This window comes from Lepisosteus platostomus, chromosome 12 (genome assembly GCF_059453375.1).
Source record: "Lepisosteus platostomus isolate fLepPlt1 chromosome 12, fLepPlt1.hap1, whole genome shotgun sequence".
NCBI classification, from domain to species: domain Eukaryota; kingdom Metazoa; phylum Chordata; class Actinopteri; order Semionotiformes; family Lepisosteidae; genus Lepisosteus; species Lepisosteus platostomus.
The window spans coordinates 1,466,078-1,485,649 of record NC_142622.1 but is presented as its reverse complement, the minus strand read 5'-3'; the positions used below and the strand labels follow the sequence as shown (position 1 = coordinate 1,485,649).

At 49.1% G+C, this 19,572-nt stretch overlaps 2 protein-coding genes across 3 annotated transcripts; both read left to right on the top strand.

Moving 5' to 3' along the window:
• The first annotated feature begins 159 nt into the window (after nucleotides 1-159).
• nup42 (nucleoporin 42) lies at nucleotides 160-5,509 on the top strand. Its single transcript, XM_088600382.1, has 7 exons — nucleotides 160-485; nucleotides 1,020-1,317; nucleotides 1,608-1,696; nucleotides 2,839-2,915; nucleotides 3,683-3,769; nucleotides 4,539-4,620; nucleotides 4,808-5,509. Exons 1-7 carry the CDS (start codon nucleotides 362-364, stop codon nucleotides 5,311-5,313), a joined length of 1,263 nt encoding a protein of 420 aa, XP_088456508.1. The 5' UTR covers nucleotides 160-361; the 3' UTR covers nucleotides 5,314-5,509.
• Nucleotides 5,510-7,974: 2,465 nt separating this feature from the next.
• gpnmb (glycoprotein (transmembrane) nmb) lies at nucleotides 7,975-19,102 on the top strand. Of its 2 annotated transcripts, none has more exons than XM_088600380.1 (12): nucleotides 7,975-8,248; nucleotides 9,446-9,586; nucleotides 10,312-10,455; nucleotides 11,034-11,210; nucleotides 11,961-12,122; nucleotides 14,155-14,478; nucleotides 14,631-14,699; nucleotides 15,151-15,393; nucleotides 15,683-15,788; nucleotides 16,494-16,699; nucleotides 17,261-17,357; nucleotides 17,466-19,102. In XM_088600380.1, exons 1-12 carry the CDS (start codon nucleotides 8,179-8,181, stop codon nucleotides 17,608-17,610), a joined length of 1,884 nt encoding a protein of 627 aa, XP_088456506.1. In that variant the 5' UTR covers nucleotides 7,975-8,178; the 3' UTR covers nucleotides 17,611-19,102. The 2 variants fall into 2 exon arrangements, with proteins under 2 accessions (XP_088456506.1, XP_088456505.1); XM_088600379.1 differs by having other exon boundaries at nucleotides 7,976-8,248; nucleotides 14,628-14,699.
• The last annotated feature ends 470 nt before the right edge of the window (nucleotides 19,103-19,572 follow it).

Here is a 19,572-nt window from a genome sequence, read left to right as displayed (position 1 = left end):
TGTCATAAGGCATGCACAACGAAGAAAATACCTACACCACTGCTTGTAACCCGTGAAGAGTGTACAACCCTGACACGATGTACTAATACCTACACAAGATGGCGCCGGTGAGCTACAAAACTACAGCGACCGATTGTGATGTCATTGACCTGCGACGGTAAATTTAATGACTTCCGCCTTTTCTGTTTCCTTGGTATCGGCGTTTCTCAAGATTCGTAGCTGTTGTTTTTCTTCAACGCGGAGAAGTGCGGCAGGCCATTTCGCTGACAGCCAGGCTGCGTTTTGAAATCCTGCCCGGAGCAGGGCTCTTCTTGAGCAGCTTGTACCTGCGTGCGGCCTCCCCGGTGTGCGCTGCGCCGGGATGACGGTGTGCAGTTTCTTCCTGCAGGGCCGGTGTCGGTACGGAGAGAGGTGCTGGAATGAGCACCCCAGCCGGGATGGAGGCGGCCATCACAGCCGGCCGCAGGGCAACCGCGGAGCCGGAGGTACGAGCTGTTTCGTGGGCCAGGTACCTACTGGACCTGCGACTTCGCCACCTCGCACGTCTGAACACCATCTTACGACGCCAAGAATCCCTGGCTAAAACCATCCGTTGCTAAATCCCCTGTTTTGGAAATTATTAACATGCAAGTTCTTCAGTAACTTGACATCTACTTTGTACCTTCTTAAATCTGCCCTTAAGTGCTTGTTTAAATATTTGTTTTTTAAAAATAGAACGTATTCGACCATATTCATGCTGGATCGGTGTGTGCATTCGGTCTCGGCTGTCAAAACTAACGAAGGGGCATCAGTTTGTCGCAGTTCCGTGACCCTGAGAGCCTCTGCACTCGCCTCACCCTGACTGCTCGCCCTCAGAAACAGGCGTAATTATTAACTCAATTAGCCGTCGAGCCTGGTGTTCAGTTTCATCGTAACCTCGGTTTACACACAGCCTGCCTTTCCGCCTCCCTGTCCGGCTCCTCGCAGCGGGTGGAGAGCTCTGGAGTGACCTCGGCTGTCTTTTCTTCCTCGTTTGCCAGGGTTTGGGAACAGAGTCTGGGTCAACCCCTCGCAGAGGTCATCTGGGTCGGACTACATCCAGCCCTCCTCCTTCTCCCGGCCGGAGGACTGGGGGCGAGGCGGCCGAGAGGAGGGCCGGAGCCGGTTTGGGGCGCCCTCGGGGTCCGGACGCCCGGAGGAGAGCAAGGGTTTCTCCGGCACGGGGAGCTCCAGCTTCAGCTTCTCCGCGGGCAGCAGGTTCTCGGCCCTGAGCTCCCAGCCGGACTTCGACGGGGGTGGCCCGGAGGACAGTCCGGAGAAACAGCTGGAGGTCTGCCTGTCAGTATCCGTCATCCACGGCCCGCCGAGATCACGCCCATATCTGCGTGCTCTGGGCAGTTGTCATTCCGCTCCGCTGGGAGTCCGCTGCGTTTCCATAAAGGTGTATTAAGGACTCGGCTAGTCTTGTATCCAAACGGAGCCCCCAAGCTCTTCCAATGAGATTTCTAGTCAGACCTGTGCAGTTTGCATAACTGTTGTCTGTGATGTGCGCCGCAAACCTTTTTCCTCTCTCTGCTCCTGCAATAACGTGCAGCTCAGAGCTGACGGCCTTGCTCCTCTCTCCCCAGGGAGACCATCAGGAGGGACATGGAGGTGTGGGAGAGCTCTGGCCAGTGGATCTTCTCTTGTTACTCCGTCCTCAAGGCCTCTATTTCAGGTGACAGCCTTATGATACTCCAGCGTTCGCTTATCATTTCGATTTAGTCTAAAAAAAGAACTTTTGTCCAACGTTTTTGGCTTAGATTTAGCCTTCAATTCTAGCAGTTGCTTTGAGCAGATTGTGTTCAGGACTATGCAGGTACTGTCACTATGTGCCTGGCTGCAAGATACATCAAACCCAGACTCACCTGTGAATCTTTGTTGTCCAGGAAGGGCATATGAAAAGGATTGGTAGATAGGTGTTGTGTTTGATCCCTGTGTGGGAACAAACTTGACACACACAAACCGCACACGAAAGCTGTATTCATGGTTTAACCAGACACTTCAACAGTGGAGCAGAAACTGGCTGGCTGCAGGGAGCTTCTGTAGCGCCCTCTTGTGGCCTGGTTACCCCATCATTTCCTCACATCCAAGTGAAAAGTTAACCATTCTCCTAGCACTTCCAGAATGAGTTGTTAAGAAATAGGAAGCTATTAAAAAGACTGCATGCTGCTTTGGAAAGAGGTGATGCTTGTGCTGTATTTGGATTGATTATTGTGGTAAGAGTTCCCATTTAGAAACACTACTTGTGGAAGCAAGAGGCAGGAGTGCCTGGTATACGAGTCAGACTCCAGTCCTCCTCTCTCAGGTCTCTAGTAGAGCTTGAAGGAAGCTAGAGCCCCTTCTCCTCTCGCTGGTGAAGTGTCTTCCTGAGACAGCGAAGAGAATGTGTTCGTTTAGATTTTTCTGTGCATTGTTTGTTTTGGCTCACCCAATTAGTGAACGGGCCAGCACTTTGCTTAATCATGATTCTTGTGGGTCTGACGCTCGTGCCTCTCGGCAGAGGGGGCCCCGTGACGGAGAGAGAGTCGGGGTGTCGCGTGTCCACCGGCCATACATGCTGGCCAGCTGTGGGCTGTCCTTGACCGGGTGCTGGGAGTGTTGGAGCTGGCGTCAGCGGGCAGAGTCTCTCCTCCTGTGTCGCTGGTGCTGTTCCATCTGCCCATCTTGGGCTCTTATGAATATAAACATTTCTGTTTTTTTTTAAATGTTTTATATTGCTGTTATCAGTACCCGATTCTGCAGAGCCTACAGTCTAGTTCGTATGGGAGTGCCTGTCCTGAAGGATTTAGAAGTGGTCTCTCTGTTGATTGATTGCAGGCTTTCCTGAGATCTCTCCAGAAGAGCTGAGACTTGAGTACTACAATGGAAAAGAAGGAGGAAATCTGCAGAACTACGTGAGAATGCCCTTTCCGTTTTAAGTCTTGCTTTCTGAGTGACCTGACCTACACTGCCGAATTCCCCTCCTTGTGATCTTTATTACCAGCCAGTGGGCTTGCCATGTGACAGCTTGTGTAATTCATTATTCTGAAGGCATGAGTTATTTGTTTGTGAAGTCAGTCTTTTTTCTTTTGCGCAGTGCTAAAAAACTTTATGCTTCTGAGTTCACAAAAAGACTGCAGGCCATAACAGCAGTGTTACCATCTTGTAGCCTGGTCTTATTCAGCTTCTGAGGTCTGACAAGGGTGAGGCATGAAGAATCTTCCAAGAACACCAGGCAGTCTTCCCTCTGAACCACGGGTGCTCACCTGGCGCCTCAGTGTGATGACCGGGGAACATTATGCTGTAGGAGAGGTGCTGTCCTTTAGGCGAGAATTTAAACTGAGGCCCTGAATAATTGTGGTCATTAAAGATCCCATGGACCAATTCGTAAGACAAAGGGTAAAACCTCTTAGGCCTGAATTCCAGTCCAGTCCAGGCATAATCTGGCCTCCTAAATTTTCTCCTTGGTGAAACTGTGGAAGTAACTTCTGGCTTCTCCCCTTTATCTGCTGTGTATTGAGGCTGCTGGCACACAATGGGGACTGCACTCTCCGGTGTGAATGAAGCAGATTCCCTCTAGTGTATGAAGCTGTTTGGGATCCTGTGGGTAGAAAGACACTGTGCAAATGCAAGGAAATCTAATTATGCCCCAAATCTCCATGCGTGTGGTTTTGCTTTCCAGATGAGCTCCGTGACACAGTTGGTGAATCAGTGGAAGAGCAGGCTGCTTGAGTTAAAGACGCAGAACTCGGTCACACGAGTGGCTTTGGTAAGCTCTTACCTGTGAAGCGAGTGGGCAAACCGCTCACATACAGAATCACTTTTTCAGAAATAGGTCGTGTTCGAGTGTCATTTCCTATAGGAAAGACACGACACGTACTGCTCGATAGGATCCGCAATGAGTTGCTGAACAAAGTTGAGAGCCGCACAAATCAAAATCCTTGTCCAAGCAATAAACGTAAGGGACAGAAATGTGCATTTTTCACTTAACAGCAAGAGTGAAGAAAAAACATGTTCATAGCTATGAACAGCACTAGCATGTTGAAAAGGGCTAGAAACATTTATTTCCAGCTTTTGAGGATATGATGCATTTTATCAACACTAAATTAATCTTCCTAAATTCCTTGGAAAATGCATGAAAACAAACGTCAGTTTTTGCCAGGTGTCGGGTTCTGTTGCATTGCCTGTTCATGCAATCTGTTTGGATGCTGCACGTGTGGAATGAGCTCCCGGCGGATCATTCAGGGGAGAGCTGGAGAGTCTGAGTTTGTTTTGGCGTCCAGAGGGTTAGTGAGTGATACACTGCCGTGGATCTCCTGAGTCCTCATTTGAGAAGAGGCAGAGATGGGCAAGACAAATGTTGTTAGTGGTTTTATGATCTTCACTAACACATCAGTCTCCTGACATACAAAAGTGAAAAAAACCCACCAGTTTTCCAGTTTGGCCTTCGAGGGCTTTGCTGTACTCCAGTCTGTTTTAAAGCCAGCTGTCAATCCTGTCTGTTCCCACCGTGAAGCAATATCTCCCTGTTTCTGTAGGTAGCAGAACTGAAGAACCCCAGCCCTAAAGCCCCATCTGTGCAGTTCGGTGCTCCACAGACATCAGCTTTTACATCAGGAGGTAAGGTGACACCGTGAGGTTTTGTCCGACCGATCTTTCTGTAATGCTTTCAGTTTCGGAGCTACAGTAACTAACATGCAGTGTGCGGGGGATGTTTAACGGGATCCATCTCTAGTCCCTGCTGCCTTGAAGTGAGCGCCGCCCGGTGCCGTGGAGAGTGACCGTGAAGCGTGTTTCCCGTGTGCAGGTTTCGGTGCCACTGGCTCGGCGGGCAGCAGCGGGTTCGGCAGTGTGGATCCAGCGGGGGGCTCCACGGGCTCCACGGGCTCCACGGGCTCCACGGGCTTCGGGAGTGCGGCAGCCGGCTTCGGCGCCCCTGCGGCCCCTTCGTCTGCCGCCTCCTTCTCCTTCGCGCTCCCTACAGCGGGAAACGAGCTGCCCCCGGGGTTCAGTGCCCCTTCGGGGTTCAGTGCCCCTTCGGGGTTCAGTGCCCCCTCCGGGTTCGGCTCTTCGAGCTTCGGTGGCTCTTCCTCCTCCTCCTCCTCCTCCTCCTCCGCGACGGCGGCCGGCAGCTCCGGGTTCGCGGGGAGCGGCGTGGGCGCGGGCGCGGGCGGGGCCCAGCCGGCCGCGGGACAGCTCTTCTCCCCGCAGAGCGAGCTGACCGCGGAGGAGATGAAGGAGTTTGCAGCCAGGAGGTTCACCCTGGGCAAGATCCCTCTCAGGCCTCCTCCCGCGGAGCTGCTGGCCGTCTAGGACGCTGCCGCCTCGTGCCTGGCCTGGCTGGGGGCTCCGTCCTCATGTGTTCACATCATTTCTTTTTTAGAAATCCAATCTTCTGCTTCAATCCACTACATTAGTACAATTGCACGTGGGACTCTATACACCAGTGTTGTACTAGTGGACAAATGTAAAATTGTATACAATTTAAATAAAACTCTTTTTTAATGCACACATTTTCCTGCCTTGTGTGCCATACATCAATGCCTACATTTCCATCTCTAGACTCCATCCATTTCCTTGGAGGTTGTCAACATTTTGGTAAACATTGATACCCATTACATTTGATGAAAAAATTAGTTCACTGATATTTGTGCCTCTTGCACACAGTTGAAACAGCCTCAAAAACCTCCTCTGAAAAAACTGAACAGTCCTGTGGTCAAATACAAAATGATGACTGGGATTCTAAAACTAGAAATACAGCAAAATATGTGCATAGTAATATATTTTGTTTCATAGTCATTTAGGATAGTTAAACCAATGCACTACAGATATTAAGTCAGTCATGGTCTATAACTTCTCAAGCCCTTATTCCGTAAAATGCTGGCATCTCCAAAGGACTCATCACTAAATGGAAAGGCATGTACCAGTGTTAAAACATTTATCCTTTAGATTAACTCCTTGCTTTAGGAGGCAAAAATATTAGCTTTTCTATTGACATTTGGAATGATATTTGTGTTTTCGAAAGTGAACGGTTTTTAAAGACATTTTCTGCATTTCATGTAATCACGTTAAGAAGCGCATAATTGTTTTGCTTTCTACATTCCCTTCTTGACCATGTGGATGACTGACTGGAGGTCACATGATCATTGAAAGAAGTTGCCCGCCGCTGCCAAGCATAGGCCAAATAATCTAATTAAGGGGACGTCCTTATGATTTTTTTTTCCTGTTCATTTGCGTAGTTCCTCAGTCACAATTCATTAGCTAATATTTCAGATTGGACAGGGCTTGCACTTTAGATTTCAGATTTTAAGATCACTTTATCAGCCATATACGATTTCTTGCATTAGGAATTTGTCTTTCTGCAGACCCCAGGTTGCTCTCCATGAGACACACAGACGGGGAGAGAAGTCTGGGGTCAGATGTTTATCCAGCACCCCTGGAGCAGTTGGGGTGAAGGGCCTTGCTCAGGGGCCCAACGGAGTAGGATTCCTCTGCCGGCCACGGGATACGAACCGGCAACCTTCCAGCCACAGGCACAGATCCTTAGTCACAGGGCCACCACACTGTCCCGTGAGCGTATCATGAGCACTGAAGACTCAACCATGAAATGGCGCCTGTGTCTATTGTGAGGATGAGCATATGGAACTGGTATCTTGGGCACAGGCAGAAGGCCTTAGCGGTGGGTACTGTATATGAAACCAAAATTAGAATTTTAAAACTGGCAGGAGCTCAACAAGTGAGAGTGGTAATGAGCTCCTTCCAGTGTGGCCGAAGAATCCCACTGTGGTACGAGGACCTCGCTGCCGCTCTGTTCCCATCAAGGGTGCACACGACACCTTCCTCCACTAGGACTGCCTTGCTGTGCAGTTCTCTGCACTGACTCTTCTTGTGCAAACTAAGACACTTCAGCTTTTTCTCCAGATCCATGCAAATCGCCCCCTGCTCTCTGATAAAATGTTCATACATAACTGTTTTGGTAAAAAAAAGTAAAATAAAAACGCTATCACACATCTGGTAGCTTAGCTAACTGACTCACACAGGCCTGATGCAGACCTTTAGGGAGAAAGTTGGTGTATATTTACCTTACACACAAAAGGATTAAGGGAGTTTTACTCAATGTAATGTGGCAGAGCTCAAATTTGCACTAGCAGCTTTGAACACTTATTTTATCCCCTGAAACCTCTGTGCTCAGAGTAGCACTATGAGGGCAGAGTGTCTCCTGCCAGGCACTGGGGACCATGAAGTCGGAATGTCATAGTGCTGCCAACACTATGGCCATCAGGAAACCACAGAGCACAGAATCTGTCAATTCTTTTTTAACATCACCTGGGTTAGGGAGCAGTGTCATGGTGGCTAGCACCACTGCCAGGCACAGCCTGGGTCCTGGGTTCGATGTTGGGCTGGGACTCCTGCTGTGTGACCTTTGAGTTTTAGCTGTGGGCTTCTGGGCCTGCAAGACAGGCCACAGACAGATGCCACAGACAGATGACCAACATCTGTCTCATCTGGAGTAACTAAGTGATCTGATGATCTGTTTCTTTAAAAAAAACAGGGTGTGCAAAAGAATGCACATTTGTTTTTCCTGTAGACACGTTAAAACCACACATGGCTGCAAAGGTTGTTACTAATATTGTCTCTGGTTTTCTGTTAGCCAATAGGAGAGTTGCAGGGTGAATGAGCTTTCTGTGCTGAAATGAAAGAGTGTGACACACTATATTGCAGACTGTGACACAGAGACAATGCAGGGTTTGGGCTTCAACAACATGGCTGGGTAACCTGTTCCATACTCCCACAACCCTTTATGTAAAGACATACCTCCTGATATAAGCTGTGGTTGTACTATAATTACTCGTAGTTCGCCTGTTTTGTTATGACTGGTAAAGTTTTAAAAATTAACTTTTAAAAAACGCACAAATATGATTTTTTCCGTTTGTGAAAAAGAAAGGGGCGAAAGTTATGATTCACAGACACGAGTTGCGAGTCGGTTAACTGCAAGTCCCCTAATAAGCACTCATCTGTGTCTCATTATGAACGTCACATGAACTGTCCTGGATCTATTAAATTAAGAGGGGAGGAAAAGTGAAATCGGAACCTGTGGAGTTCACTCGGAGGAGGCTGTGGGGAGCGCTGGGTCAGTGAAAGTCCGGTCCTCTGCGTTGGTTCTGGCTGAAACCCGACATGGAACCTCTCCGCCTGTCCCTCTGCTTGGTCTCTGCGCTGTTGGTTTCAGGAGCAAATGGCAGAAAGAGTAAGTCAACCCACATAATTTTGTTTTCTTTCGAAACATTTTTGTTCTATCATAGAGGAAAAAGAAAATATTGTCTTGTGACAGTTCGAACAGATGAACCTTTAGAGATTCTAAGGTTTCTGTAACAATGCAAAAGTGGCTTCTTTCCCATTTGAAGTGTACCGGGGCACAGTGAGATTCGTCACTATTTTAAACGTAACTTTGAAATGAACGGGACATAGTTTTTGATGGCGCACCTTAAAGCCCAAGTGAAAAAGAGCGGACGGAGGTGAAGGTGTGCTAATCTCCCGGATGCCAGGTCCAGTTCTGGTCTAGTGGGCCTTCTGTATGGAGTTTGTACAGTCTCGATGGTGCGGGTGTGTGGGATTTTCGCTCCTTGTACTCTTGTTTCCTCCTGAACTCCAGGTGAATAGGTCTTTTTAAAAATGCCCTCCGTATGATCGCCCTGTTCTGTATCTGCCGATCCAGCCTGTACTTGACTCTGCGAGCCTGCACTGAGGGGTTGTTGAAAGTGGTAATTGAATGTATCTGCTCCAAACAGTTTCCATCAGTTTGTTGGAGCCGATGTGTACCGGCTACTGCAGTTTTACATCAGACCGGGTGCGTTTGAAGAGCTCCTACCTTAACGCTTATTTCCACGATTTATAATACTAATAATTGCTTACACTCATACAGTATAGCGGTGAGGATGTGTTTAGAACTACACCGAGGTCTGGCTCACTTGCAAAAGTAATTTACCATGAAGTGTTCGACTACGTTTTTTTTAATCCTGTATGCTAAAACTGGCAGAGGTCACGGCTATCCAGACGAAAATGAGCCGCTCCAGGCACACCCTGTAAGTCTGGTTAACACTTTGATACATTTTTTTTAATTTTCTGGGTGTTCAGCGATCTCCGACATCTGATTTTTTTTTTTTGACACGTCGCACGACTCCGTACGCGGACGACGTGCCGAAGATGAGGAAGCGACGGTCGCGAATCTGTCGGCAGGGAACTGAGGAGAGACGCAGCCTCCCTGCCTGCTCCCTGGCCTGACGAGTGTGGTTCCTGTCTCCTTCGCTGGCATGACAAGCCCCCACCACCCCAATAACACAATTATAATTCTAATCCTCTGCCTCTCCGCCTCTCCAGAGGAACAAGCGCTCTCTCTCTCTGTGGAGGGAGGGTGTAGAGCTGGTGTTCTCTCTGTCTCCCCAAGGGGTTCGTGACATGGTGCCCCTCGGTTCTCAGACGGAGTCTGTGCAGTATCCCCAGCTGGAGGGCTGGTCCCCGGACACCAACTCCTGGAACGAAAAACTCTACCCGGGTTTCAAGCAAGCGGACCTCCGGAGAGGAAGAGGTAAAGCTGTCCCTCTGGCGGAGCTGAGCTCCGGTCAGCTGTCAGCTCTAAGTGATTACCTTTAACACCGGCCCCGCTGTTCTCTCTCTGCCGGAGTGAGAGACCCCCACACGTTGTCCCTGCGGCCCTGTTCCCTCTCTGCAGGAGTGAGAGACCCCCACACGTTGTCCCTGTGGCCCCACTGTTCCCTCTCTGCAGGAGTGAGAGACCCCCACACGTTGTCCCTGTGGCCCCACTGTTCCCTCTCTGCAGGAGTGAGAGACCCCCACACGTTGTCCCTGTGGCCCCACTGTTCTCTCTCTGCCGGAGTGAGAGACCCCCACACGTTGTCCCTGTGGCCCCACTGTTCCCTCTCTGCAGGAGTGAGAGACCCCCACACGTTGTCCCTGTGGCTCCACTGTTCCCTCTGCAGGAGTGAGAGACCCCCACACGTTGTCCCTGCGGCCCTGACTGTTCCCTCTGCAGGAGTGAGAGACCCCCACACGTTGTCCCTGTGGCCCCACTGTTCCCTCTGCAGGAGTGAGAGACCCCCACACGTTGTCCCTGTGGCTCCACTGTTCCCTCTGCAGGAGTGAGAGACCCCCACACGTTGTCCCTGCGGCCCTGTTCCCTCTGCAGGAGTGAGAGACCCCCACACGTTGTCCCTGCGGCCCTGTTCCCTCTGCAGGAGTGAGAGATCCCCACACGTTGTCCCTGCGGCCCTGACTGTTCCTTCTGCTCCGCAGGGAGGTCCATCGTTGCCCATTTAACCAGCGACAGCCCAGCACTAGCAGGGTCCGGCATCACGTTCACGACCACCCTCCAGTTCCCGAAGTGCCAGAAGGAGGATGCTAACGGGGACCTGGTGTTCGACAGGCGCTGCAGAGACGGTAAGGACGCAGTGGCTGGGACTGCGGCTGACCTGGCCTGCAGTGCTGGGGCACTGGGGCGTCTGCACCTGATTCGGTGTTGACTTTGTTCTACCGGTCCTTCCTGGAACCTGTTCTGACTTTTACCCTGATCTGCTGGTTTGGCAGCCTGACTCTGGGTTGCAATAACAGACCGGGGAGCCTTGTGGAAAGATGTCAGAAGGTTGTTGGTGCTGATCTTCCAGTGCGTCTCTCATGCATCTGTCGTACACGTGTTCTGCTTAAAGCAACATCCGTCTGCGATGATCCTTCACCCCCCCTTGTATAATGGTTTCCAGTTACTCCCATCAGAACGCAGACACTGACTCCCCAACTCCAAAACCAATAGATCTTAGTTCCCGTTCATACCTGTAGCCATATCCTTACTTGACACTTGATTTTCTATGCAAATATGTCTATATTTTTGTTGTGTTTTTTCCTGTCCATCTGTACACCAGCACTGCTGCTGTAAAACAAACTGCCCCCGCGGGGATAAGTCTCTCTGTCTCTGGTGGAATCAGCTCACGCTCTCCTTGTCTGGTGTGCATGTGTGCTCCCAGCGAACGGCCTGGTTCGTGCTGGTGGCTACGTGTACAACTGGACCTCCTGGATCGACGACTACGGCTTCGGGAACTGCACAGACCTGTCCAGGTGTAACCTGTTTCCCGACGGGAAGCCGTTCCCCCAGCGCTACGACTGGAGGAGGAGGAGTTTCGTCTACGTGTGGCACACCATGGGTGAGGATCCGTGAGCAGGGCCCTGTGCTTCTCCCTGACGCAGGTTCTAGCTGGGTCCGGCTGAGAACTCCGGCCGGATGTTCTTCTCCGTGTTGTCCCTGTGAATAGCAGGATAGACCTCAGCAGCTGGTGCATTAGAGGTTATCTCTGAATTTCCATGCTGTAGATTCTGTCCTTTTAACCACAAGGCATTGCAATGATCTTGTGTCAAGGAAGTAACCAAAAACAATATCTGCCATAACTGTGCTGCTCTAACTTCAGTGTACAATTACAATTACAGCTTCTGAAAGTAAGCAATTAGTAAACAGTCTTATCTTCTGCTGTATGTACAAGTGTATTGACGAGCCCTTCAGAATCATTTCAGAATCTATTGTGGAGACAGTCTGTTTTCAAACAACATCCGTGGACTATACCATACAGGATCGTCACTGGGAAGAGTTTCCCTTGGAACAGCCCTCATTGATTATTAAAAATACAACAACTAATTTGTAAAACTTTAGAGTAGGAGACACCCGTATGTGAGATGTTCTGTACGAATGACATCCCAGCGCTTAACAAACGCTGGACTGTGTAAAAGGATGCCTTTGTATATTACGATGTTATTTCATCAGTAATAATTAACTATTGCGAACCTCTGATCAGTCACTAATCAGGCATGCTAAGCTCTTACTAACTGTCCACAAGCCGTGTTTGCATGGTGGTGGTACCTGCCTCACAGGAGCCTCCTCTGCCTGCTGTTGGTCTTCGCAGGTCAATACTATCAGACCTGCGGGGGCTCAGTGTCCAGCATCACTCTGAACACCACCAACGTCACCCTCGGTGCAGGCATGATGGAGGTGCTGGTGTACCACAAGAGAGAGCGCAGGAAGTACAGTCCAGCCGCCACAGCAGACGGCATCTATTTTGTTACCGGTACGTTGGCCCTGGGGATCAGTGTGGCCATTTATTGGACTTTGTCCTGTATAAGAACGGGAGAGAGGTTGCATACGAGTGAGGTGGCATTTCAGCCCATCTTGTCTCTCTGGTAGTACTGCAGGTAAGTGAAATTAAAATTTTGACCCAGCTTTCTCCCGAAGGAGCCCAGAGTTCGGGACTCAATCCCCTGGCTGGGAAGCCTGGTCTAGGTGCCCTCAACTCTTTGCATTAAGAAGTGCGTCCTGTTCTCCATCCTGAACTAATTTACTTTTTAGTTTCCAGTTGTTAGCATATCCTTCGTCCACGGTTGAATGAGCAGTCCCCTGGGATGACCCTGTGTGTACCCCCTTAGTACTTGAGTCACATCTCTTCTCCAACTCCTTTGTTCTAGACTGAAGAGGCTTGCAGCAGCTTCTTTAAACCTGTCCTATATGTCATGATTCCAGAAGCTGGGATTCATTCCTGTTGCTCTTCTCTGAACTTCTACTAATCAAAATGACCTTCCACTTTTCCATGTGTTAAATCTCGGTGTCCTCCCTATTTTCTTAGGCTTGGACATTGTACTGTGGATGTTTCCGCTCTCGAGTTCTCAAGCTCAGTCATTACATTTCTCGTGCAGTTGCCAGTCCTCCCCTCCTGTGTCATTTGTCCCAGCAGAGATCGCCACACCCAGCTCCCCTCTGGGAGGTGTGCAGACTCCATGTCTCTGGATCACACTGCGCTGTCTAAACCTCTTCCCTTCCGCTGAGTGGAGGGGGCCTCGCTGTGCCCAGGCTGGCAGTGCCCAGATCCGTGTGCAGTGAGGCTGAGAAACAGCTGGACGCAGATGGGGCGGTGCTGCCCCTGTGCTGTGTGCACGCCCAGCTCCCTCTCGCTCTCTGGCCTGCAGCCTCCTGCCCCCAGTCCCTGTGTGCACGAGATCCCACCGAGATAGGGCAAGCCGGCTCATTGCTGCAGCTCTGCTGAGCCTGTTCAGCAGAGCTCAGGACACTGGGGACAGATGCACAACCAGCTGGCCGTGTTAAGTGACGATCTCTTCCAGGACATCAGTGACCTGAACTCAGTCACCTGCAAGCCACCCTGCGAGAGCCCCATCCTGCTAAGGACATAAGAAAGATTGATTTGCCACCTCGTGTCTGACCTCACTGGTCTCTCTGGTAGTTAGCTCATTGATCCAGGGTCTCATTCAGCAAATTCTCGAACAAACACAAAGTATCTGCTTCTACAACAGCTCTTTGGGTAAAGAATCACCTCCAGTTCTCACTTTTAAATGCACTTCCACATAGTTTCTGTTTCGTTTTACTAATTTATGGAAAAAAAAGTTCAGTTTTTTAACCCAGCCCAAGCAAAAAAAAAAAGACATTGGCAGCAAACTGCATTTGGACAAAGTAACACCCGGATATGTTACTGGAAGATCTGTTTTTGCAAAAGAAGTATAGAGAAGGTTGCGCCATTTGGCAAAGATGCCCTAAACTGTATTCGAACAGGATTGCCAAAAAAGTAATTTTCCAAGATATTTAAAACGAATGTGGGTTTTTCCCTCCAAATCTCAATCAAATCCTACTACCTGTGTGATTGTGCTTGTCTCTTGTGTACCAGAGAAAGGGTAGACTGCAATGTCACAATCCGTTTATACTAGCTTTTTCTCATATTGTTAATGACTCTCAAAACATTTCCTGGGATTTTTGTGAAACACTTTATATTGATGAAACAAATGAAGTTGATACCCTGGTGTCTTTCCAGAAATGGCTGAATGAAACCCTCAGATTGTTTAGCCACTAACTGCAAAATGGATTAGATAGCAACTCTACTTCTGTTCTGAAGTGTCTTGTTTTAGCGTTGGCTTCTCCTGATTGGCTAATTGATCCCGAGATCTTTAACTCTTTGATCTCAGGCTTTTCAGGACAAGGACGGACACTCCTGGGCTGTGGCCTTGCTGTCTCAACAGGACCCTCGACTAAACACTTTCCTCCTTGCCCTTTCCCTTGGCCTTTCCCAGATAAGTCATCTAATTTTGCATCTTTTGCAGATAAGATTCCGCTCGTTGTGAACATCTCCCAGGAGGTTGACCGTAACTCTTCTGACAACGTCTTCGTCAAGGGGTCGGACATCGTCTTCACGGTGCAACTGCACGACCCCAGCCACTACCTCAGGAAGAGCGCCGTCAGCTACACCTGGGACTTCAGCGATGGCAACAGGCTCATCACTCACAGCCCTGTTGCCACTCACGCCTACAGCGCGGCGGGGAACGTCACTGTGAAGCTCACCGTGAAAGCTGCCTTCCCCACGCCGTGCCCCCCTCCCACCCCCACGCCCCTGGGGCTGACGTCCACCACCCCCGACCCCACTACGGGTAACGTCTGAGCGAGCCGTGGGTCCCAGCCTGCACCTGCGGCTCCCTCTGCAGCTGAGCCGGTCTCGTTTTGACTTCTGGGGGGGAAGAAAGAAATCTACCGATTCACAATTCTTGCTGAAGTCTTTTTGTTTGTTTGTCTCAAACAGCAGAGGTCCCTACAACAAGTGCACTGACTACTGAGGCTCCAGCAACGACGAGCACAGAGACAACACCTTTTGGTAAGAGAACCAGTACTTGCTCATTGGATGGATCTTGTGATCTATAAAAAAAGATATCTGTCGGTGACTTCACAGCACGATTAACCTGCCTAAACCTGCCTGTGCTTCCACGATGCTGTTCGTTTATCACGTGTACGTACTGTCACTATTTATTATTTACTGTTTTGCAATGCACTGTCTACATTGTGTCTGTTGTATCTGTGCAAGTCCTGAGAGATCGTCTCGAATAAGAATCACATTGTACATGGACATATGGCAAATGAACTCCTCTGTCTGTGATGGTGACTTCTTAACAGTAAATGTTAAAACAAGCTTGTCCTTCTGTAAAAGGGAGGAGAAACCACTGGAAAAATTTCCACTGAAACAGAGCAGGACAAAATGCAGGGTGCTCCACATCGCCCTCTTTTGGAAGAGGATTTATGAGGTACACCTGACACTGTCTTTTTTGTAGTGACCTCCGTCACCCCGACTACAACGACTGTTGCTTCAACAACTACTGCTGAACCTCCTACCAGCCCGGCAGAGTCGTCCAGCACTGCCGCCACCGAGGGGACAGCGACACCCGCCTTCAACAGCACCTCTGCGCAGACTGCGGCCCCCGCCGTGCCCTGGAGCGCCGGGCCTGCCCTGCAGCACGGCTCTCAGTGCCTGCGCTACGTGTACGGCAGCTTCGAAGTGGAACTGGTCATCGTGGGTGAGGAGCCCCCACATGCAGTTCTCACATCACCCCTTTCTGTAGCTGGACCTGCAGGTTTTCTCGCCTCGCCCCCTGTTCATTACAGGGACCCGCACACGAAATCCTCTCCCAGACAGCAGCCGGACACAGGAGCATTTCACTCTGCTTGCTGACATCTGTCCTCCTCAGTGCTGCAGGCGTAGTATTTCTAGCACATGTATCAGGCTGATGGGCCTATGGACAGGTCCTGGCTCAGCTTTAGAAACCCTGCCGTGCTTTATAAACTCTTTTGTTTTTGCATTTTTAGATGGTGTTACAGCAGTTGAGAGCATCCAGTCGCACGTGATTGAGCAGCTGTCCCCTGCGCAGGTGGCCAACATCACCGTGGATTTTGTGGTGAAGTGTATAGGCAGGTGAGAAGACGTCTCTAACTCCATTTGAACCTGCAGTTCCTTTCATCCACTCAGTTTTGTCCAAGATCCTCTCTCTCTAGATGCACGGCCATTTCACACAGTTGTGCTCTTCGTGTCTTCAGCCCTGGTGCTCCCCTGATCTGTGAGCTGCTTCTGCTCTTTGCTCTGTAATGTAACTAACTGTCTTGCTAGTGGGGTGACACCGTGGCGCAGTGGTGAGCATTGCTGTGGCTCTCAGTGCTGGGGCTCTGAGCGCAGTTCCAAACCTGTGGTTGTATGTTCTCCCCATGTTTGCATGGGTTTCCCCTGGGTGCTGCAGTCCCCCCTCCCAGTCCAGAGACATGCTGGTAGGTTATTTGCCTTCTGGTGTGGTGTGTGTGTGTGTGTTATGGACTGGCGTCCCATCCAGGGTGTTTCCCACCTTGCGCCTGTTGCTTGCTGGGATAGGCTCCATGACATGGTTTGAAAATGGATGAATGTCTCGCCAGTATCTTTTACGAGTTGTTCCCTCTATAGAGATTTGAAACTTGCATCTACTCATCTAAACTAGTTTTAATCCACTCGTGTGCTGTGCCTTGAGTCTCAGCCTTCCTATTATTCCAGTTGTTCAAAACTTGTATGAAAACTTTAGAAGTTTAAATACTCCAAGGGAGCGCAGACTGGATGCCTGATCTGCTGGTTAAAGAGCTCAGCTTTCTTCGACAGTATTCCCACAATCGCCTGCACGCTGATCTCCGATGCGACGTGTAGGATGTTGAAGGGCGTCGCCTGTGAGGACATAGCTCCCTCCGAGAGCTGCCAGCTGACCCTCCAGCGCACCTTCAGCCTGGCCGGGACCTACTGCGTGAACGTCACCCTCGCCCATCCCGCCAGCATCGCTCAGGCCAGCACACACGTGACTGTTGGGAAAGGTGCGTTTCGGCTGCCCGTTTGTTTCTGATCCCCCGGTACACCAGTCACACGAGGGCAGGGCCGCTGGTGTGGGGACAGCTGTCCTGTGATCTGTGCACAGGCTGTGTGTCAGGCTGTGCCTTTAGGTTGTATCCTGGACAGCTTATTAAAAGACTTCTTTTAATGGGGATTAAAGCCCTCCACTAAACCCAAGTAGCCCATAAAATTAGATTCTATCTCAGATTATGTAGCTTTTAAACCTCTGAGAGTACAAGACCCCTCCCCCTCCCACCAGATGGCTTGTTAGTTCACTGCAGGTTCAACCTTTACAAATGCTGCTGCCTGTCTCTGTCCAGGGTCATGCTCAACGCCCTGACGTTATCCCCACTACATAATCTTCTAGCACAAGGTAAAGAGGCCCAGAGCTGCTCCATAATGCCCCCTATCTGTACAGGTTAAACTCAAACTGAAATTAAGAATTGCACTTCATTTCCCTTCTGCAGAAACCTTTCATTTACTGTACCACGCTTTTTAGATCTGTCTCTCTTTGACAGTCTGCACATCACTGTGTATTGCTCCAGTTTCAGAGTCCAGCTCTGCACAAGCCGCGGAGACGGTGCTGATTGCTGGTACTGTCCTTGTGGTTCTGTTTAGTGCTGTGGCCTTTGTACTCTACAGGTGAGTAACTGCCCCGTTCACACTCCCCTTTCATTTGCTGCACATGTGTGATGGGGTCATGCAAAGGGGAGTGTTGTAACTCAAATCCCCATTTCTCCCACCTTCCAGGCATTCCAGGGAGTATAAACTTGTGAGCAAGCCTGGCCAGAGCAGGGCAGAGGGAATCGTGGTCTCCTTTCGCCAGGTGAACAGCGCTTTGCTTCCAGGCAACGAGGAAAGGAACCCCCTGTTACAGGCCAAGCCGAACCCCTAATGCTGGAGAAACCTGGAGTCTGTTCTTCTGATTGCAGCCTATTGTATCACACTGGCTTCCTGAGACATTTATTTGAACCATTTAAGTTGTAAAAGTCTTTACAATTTGGAACTACATGTGTAGTTTCTTGTTGTTGAAAGTTGTGTCCACCCATAGTATTATTTTTCTCACCACAGTTGACTTGTCAGGTTTAGTTTGCCTATTTATTCAGACTTTTAGACTTTTAGTTGTTGAAAAGATCTGTCTGGGGATAACAGGACCCTTTATTCACCTCTTCAAAAGAAATCAGCATCTCTGCCCCAGTGGACGCTTCTTAAATATAACTTAGAAATCTGCTTTTATTGGAAAGGATTTTTGTTGATTGTTTCATCTTCTGTAGCTGCTTTGTTTTCTTGGGTTACTTTCATTTTATTGCAGAATGTGCTTTTTATGTATTTAAAGCTCTTTCAGACAATTGATTTCTAAAGGTGCTGTATAAAACTGTATTCTAGTAGGCACATGTAATCCACAGGCAGTGCCCTTGGAAATTTCAAAGCATATTTGTGGTGGAAGCATCAGATCTACTGATGCAAAACATGTGAGACTTGATGATGAAATCTAGATGAATCACTACCAAGCAGACATTCTTGACTGATCTAGTGATCTGGTGACAATATTACTATTGCACTGATCATCAAACAAGAGCATCTAATTATGTGTTAAAAGCTGTTCACCGAACAAACACTGGCACAAAGACTGACTTGGGTTGATAACAGAGACACTGTGTTGGCCCTCAGTAAATTATGCTTTTCATCTGCATCTGTTGTTTTTATTATTGTCAAAGACACGTGAACTCGGTATCACTGTGAGTCCACGCTGCATATAATACACAGAGAGCCAAACATCTATACGCCTCTGCAGTTTCATGGAGCCTTGATGTAAATGTGTTCAGTTGTGTCTGCAGTGCAGGCAGAGCCATGAGCCTGATCTGGGCACAACCCTGGACACTGAGACTGACATAATCACTGTAAAATGATCATTAGTGATGAGTATCGCTGTTTGTGAGCACCGTGTCTGGGTGCCACATCTCGCCTGTCTGACTGTGACCCGTCCTGCTCCTTGTGTGTGGTGCCCCGTTCTCCTCTCTGCAGTCAGACTGTACCTTCCTGTGCTTGGATTGCTGATGCTTTTGTCTCTGTGCTATTCGTGTTCCGTACATTAACATTCAACTCCTGATTTGCTCACTGCTACAGCCCTACAGATGCCTGCTGGCACCATTATATAGAAACAAAATACTACGATGAGTGTTATCTGTCACATCAGTATTTTTCATCTTACTTTTATTTGTATTGGTTGCTGGTGCAAACATAAAATGGTTAGATAAAGTACGTTACAATATAGTGCATCCCAATGGAATATATATAAAATATATATAGGGCATGAAAAGAAACATATCATGCTTTGCACATATGTTCTCAGAAAAATAAATGCAGATTTTGCAGATCTAATTAAATGTTTTTATTTTTGTTAATTGGGCGATCTTGACTGACTGTGATACACTTGATAGACTTTAAATGTTGCATAACTTACTAAATAAAACTCGGTGAAAGATCTTCAGTCACCAACAGCTGGTTTAGCGCTCTCAAGGTTGGGAGGACTTGAGTTGGCCAGGGCCTCCTCAGCTTTCTGTTTGATGAGAGACATACTGCTCCACCAATCAGGGTTCAATCTGTCCATGAGAGACACACTGCTCCACCTATTAGGCTTTACTCTTCTGTCAGCGAGCGACACATCCCTCAGCCAATCAGTGCTCACTCTGAATGTGAGAGACACACTGCTTCTCCAATCAAGTACTCACTTCGCTGTCAGTGAGGGACACACTGCTCCACCAATCAAGGTTCACTCTGCTGTCAACGAGCGACACACTCTTCAGCCAATCAGTGCTCACTCTGACTGTGAGACACACACTGCTCCACCAATCAG